We start from the raw sequence: 4,490 nt of genomic DNA, 5'->3' as shown, positions 1-4,490 counted from the left end.
GCAAAACTGTCTCGGCGGAACATTGCCCTTCGGCACGGTCTGTGGCTCTCTTTGTCGCGACGTTCCTAGGCAGTGAGATGCCCTTCGACGGTGTCGGCGACTTCCTAGCTCTTCAAGGTACAGAGGGATCGCATGGCAGCAGGTGGCTTCTTCTCTCTGTCTTCTCGGTGGCGGATATCCCTTCGACTGATCCAACAAAGCTAGCTCCCGCTCTTCTCAGTCTGCTGGTGCTCATGGGTGCTAAGTTCTTGGTGTCGGCTGCTCGTCGTAACTCGCTTCTGGTTCTCCTTCTGTTGCTCTTTGTTCCTGTCTTGTGTGTGTTGGGTGTTGTTGTTTCTTGCTCCTTGTTCCTGTCTTGTGTGTGTTAGGTGTTGTTGTTCCTTGCTCCTTCCTGAATGTCGGGTGCTATGTGTTGTACCCGTCGTGTTGTATCTCACTCTTATTTATAATGGAATTGGTTCAGGCCGGCGTAAGCCCACCGTAGCACCGTTAAAAAAATGACCCTTATCACTTCGCAACAGCTGTAGACCTGCAATGGCGTCCTTATTTCTCCATTAAAATAATGTGTTGTCACATAGGGATAGGGATTGCCGTCCCGGGCGATGCTGCTTTCCAACTGCTCTGGTTGAGTTTCGTGTGCGCTGTTTGCACCTTCGGTTGAGCGGCTCGGCCATGTGTTGTTGCTGGACTGTTGGCAGTCTTTGGTGCATGAACACATTTTTTTCACCGGGATAAGATCAAGGGGAGGGAAAATCATTAATGTTGTCAGCCTGGTTTCCTAATTTAATGTGAAGTTAACATTGTTGTCAAAATGAATTAAAAATTAATATAGTACAATCAATGTTGTTCCTAAATCAATTTCAATTAATGCAATTCATAATTTTATTCCTAATTTACCAACAATGTAATTAATATAAAGTAGCTAAAATGGCTGGTATCATTTGGATCCATCCGAATCGTGGTTTACGGTAGTGGCAGATCCCCGTCCTCCGCCGGCCCAATGGCGCTCCCGGATGAACTCCTGGAGGAGATCTTCCTCCGCCTCCCCGCGGCCGCCGACCTCGCGCGCGCCTCCGCGGCCTGCGTCTCCTTCCGCCGCGTCATCGCCGGCCATCCCTTCCTCCGCCGATTCCGCGTCCTCCACCCGCCGCCCCTCCTGGGCATCCTTTGCGGCAGGCTCTTCCCCGCCCAGCCGCCCCACCCTTCCGCCGCCGCGGCAGCCACCTACGCCGACGCAGACTTCTCCTGCCCCTTCCTCCCCCCGTCCCCCGGCCGCTGGTGCCGCCGCGACGTCCGCGACGGCCGCGCCCTTTTCAGCCCCCGCCTCAGGGAGGGCAGCGACCCGTTCAACAGCATGTACAACCCCCGCGACCTGGTCAAGGAGTTCGCCGTATGCGACCCCCTGCACCGCCGCTACCTCCTGCTGCCTGCCCTCCCCGACCATCTCGCCGATCAGGTCCAGCAACCGGACATCCTGGAATGCGAGCCCTTCCTTGCTCCTCCCGGCGTCGACGACGAGCACCCGTCATTCAGAGACTTCAGAGTCATGTGCTTGGTGCGGTGCACAGCCAAGCTCGTCCTCTTCGTCTTCTCTTCCTGCGCCGGAAGATGGCTCGCTGATCCTGTCACCTTCGACATGTTTGGATGCGGGGCATCGCACCGCTACTACGCCCATGGATGCTTCTGTTGGCAGGTGTGTTATGAAGATGACGCCGAGATGTTGCTCGTGCTTGACGCGCGCAGGATGGAGTTCTCCGTCGTCGACCTTCCGCCTCCGTCAGGCCCTTATATGCGGCGGGTGGCCACTGTGGAGGCGGGAGAAGGAAGGCTTGGGATGCTCACTATCGATCGAAGCAAACGTGGTGCGCATCGTCTCTTGTATGCCGTGCAGTCGTCTAAGGATGGGAATGGCACAAACCAGTGGCAATCCAAGCCCGCGATCCCTTTGCCGGAAAATTATCGCTATTGCATCAGGGGTGTAGCTGGTGGACACTTACTCCTAACTGGGCGCCCAGAAAACAACAGGGCAATAGTAGACTATTTTTCACTGGATCTCCAGACTTTGCAGGTTGAGTGGTTCTATCAGACTGGTGATTACGTCATTATCGGTGACTTGTATGCCGATCTCCCACCGTCCTTGTCCCCGCCGACACTTTGAAGTGGTAAGCTTGCCCTGGATCTTTAACTACTTGTTCTGTTTGCATATGACATTGCAATTGCAATATGATTCAAGTGTGTTAGTTATATATGGCAGTGTGTACATTATCATTTCTCTACTTAGGCAAATGGTCCTGAATTAAGGCTGGTGTGGCCAAGTTATTTTCCACCCTTTATAATACTCACTCATTCATATTGCTTGTCGGTGTTTAGGGGCTATTCGAATGGTTTAGTACATCTCTCAATTCGAAATCTGTGAATTTCAGGATAAGCAAGAAGTATATGTTTCTCATCTTTTGAATATGACTGCCCTCATTTTCAGTGTTACACAGAAATAGTAATCAGCATCATAGTATTGACAAGTTAAGCTGGATTTGACATGTATTGCCTACTTTCTCTTGAGTCTTTTTTTTCTTGTACATGTATTGCCTACTTTCCCTTCAGTTAAGCTGGATTTGAGATGTATTTTCCCCATTTTTATCTTCACTAAGTTATCATGTCTGGTGCCATTTTAGGTGGAATAACTATGTCTGCTAAATTAGGCCGTGAAAAAAAATGTTGTTTCGCCATCATCATATTCATAATGACCCAATCTGTAATTATGCTTGAACTTGCAACTGTAACTGACGCTGTCTTCCCACGTGGGAAACACACTAACCGAACCAGCCTCTTACATTGACTGACGCATGAAAAGCTGAGACATACACTACATTCGATTCCCAAACATATGTCTAGCCTAATGGGAAACCTGAAAACCGTTATGCAATGTCCGAATAGATGGCAAGACGATGCTAGTTTCACTACATTTAAAACAAGACCAAAGGCACTAGAGACTCTGATTTTCCTTTGGAAGAGAACTGGGGTTGGAACGCAACGCCCTAGTGATTCCCTAATTTCACTAAAATTTGCGCCTCAGCGCTTGGTTCTCCTGTCTCAACATGCCGTGTCACATTCTCAGTGCTCGTTTATGTAATGATGGCTCCTATCTTGCACTTTATGCATTTACAAGTCTGTCACTCTGATTAAATAATGATAGGTAGTGGCTTATAACGTCTTGGTTGTACTAATAAATCAAACTTATTAAATCTACATTTAATTTCTGCTGTCTTGCATAACGTGTAAACTGATAGGTGAATACCAAATACTAGTTGACGTCTCATATATAAATTCAGATTCCATGCTGATGTTTATGCCCAGTAATATTTCCGGTCTTGAACTGCGATTACATATTTCATTGTCAGATAACTTCAGAAACATGTGATGTAGTTCTGCAAATAAAGGTTGACTCTGAGCGTTTCAATCAAATTGAATGCTCACCTTTTCAGCATAATGACTTTTAGTGATTCTCCACTAGTAGATATTTCTATTACATAGAAGTATTCATGAAAATCTTTGTATTATGGAGATTTAAAATCCTCATTCCCATTTAGTATTTCAGCTGAATACAGAAAAGGGAGTCTTGCTCACACATACCCTCTATTCATCAGTTTATTTCAGTTTAATACTACTTTCTTTCGAGTTGTCGCATCTAAACAGTAAGCACCCTTTCCCTCTATAACCAGGACCACTCCAGAGAAAGACGCCAATAGCAAGGACTCGCAAGCGTGACTGGTGTCATGTTAAGGAGAACAAATGCAAGAGCTTTTGAAAGGGGAAAAGTGGTTTGCATTCGACAACAATTTCCGGCCAGGGAGAATATGATGCCTCTTTGAGCTGCTGAAGAACAAGAAGCATACACTGGATGTCTGTCGCTTCCACCTTGTTTTTCCTGTTGAAGATTTCATATCGTTTCTGCTACTCGTGCAGTGCTTTTCTGCCTGGCAAGAGACTAGACTAGCTTATTATGTATCCACTGCCTGATTGGCTCACTTAATTGTAGTGTCCAGCTTCAGTAGTGTCTTTGTTTGAATTGAATTTGTTCGCGGCTTTAGTAACCCAAAGTCTGTTTGTGCTGAATGTATGGTGGCATGCTCATCTCATGCAAAAATGCTTTTGTATGATGCCAGCACCGATAGTAATGCGTCAATCCATATCGAGCTCGTTATCTATAGATGTTCATAGAGGATGCAGTAATTACTGTAGCTTCGTTTTTAGATAGAACAGTTAGAGATGCTATCAGGTGTTGGATAAACTACAACCCAGACCCCTCTCCCTTTGTTTTATCTGAAAAGAAGTCCTTTGTCAGTGAAGATTTTCCACATCCATTATGAATTAGAATTGTAAATTCTGGAACTGATGATAGCCATGATGTTCTTACAACACCATTCTTCAGGCAGATGAACAACCGGCAGAGGATTGAGCTGACACTTGCACACGTGCCATGATGTTCTTCT

General features: G+C 46.6%; 1 protein-coding gene across 1 annotated transcript; it reads left to right on the top strand.

Moving 5' to 3' along the window:
• Positions 1-967: 967 nt before the first annotated feature.
• Positions 968-4,188, top strand: LOC125522144 (uncharacterized). The gene is made up of 2 exons (XM_048687221.2): positions 968-2,162; positions 3,720-4,188. Exon 1 carries the CDS (start codon positions 1,001-1,003, stop codon positions 2,156-2,158), a length of 1,158 nt encoding a protein of 385 aa, XP_048543178.2. The 5' UTR covers positions 968-1,000; the 3' UTR covers positions 2,159-2,162; positions 3,720-4,188.
• Positions 4,189-4,490: the final 302 nt, after the last annotated feature.

Source organism: Triticum urartu, chromosome 7A (assembly GCF_056163025.1).
Source record: "Triticum urartu cultivar PI428250 chromosome 7A, HENAU_Tu73, whole genome shotgun sequence".
Taxonomy (NCBI): domain Eukaryota; kingdom Viridiplantae; phylum Streptophyta; class Magnoliopsida; order Poales; family Poaceae; genus Triticum; species Triticum urartu.
The sequence above is the reverse complement of the archived record's forward strand: the minus strand, read 5'-3'. Positions and strand labels throughout refer to the sequence as shown.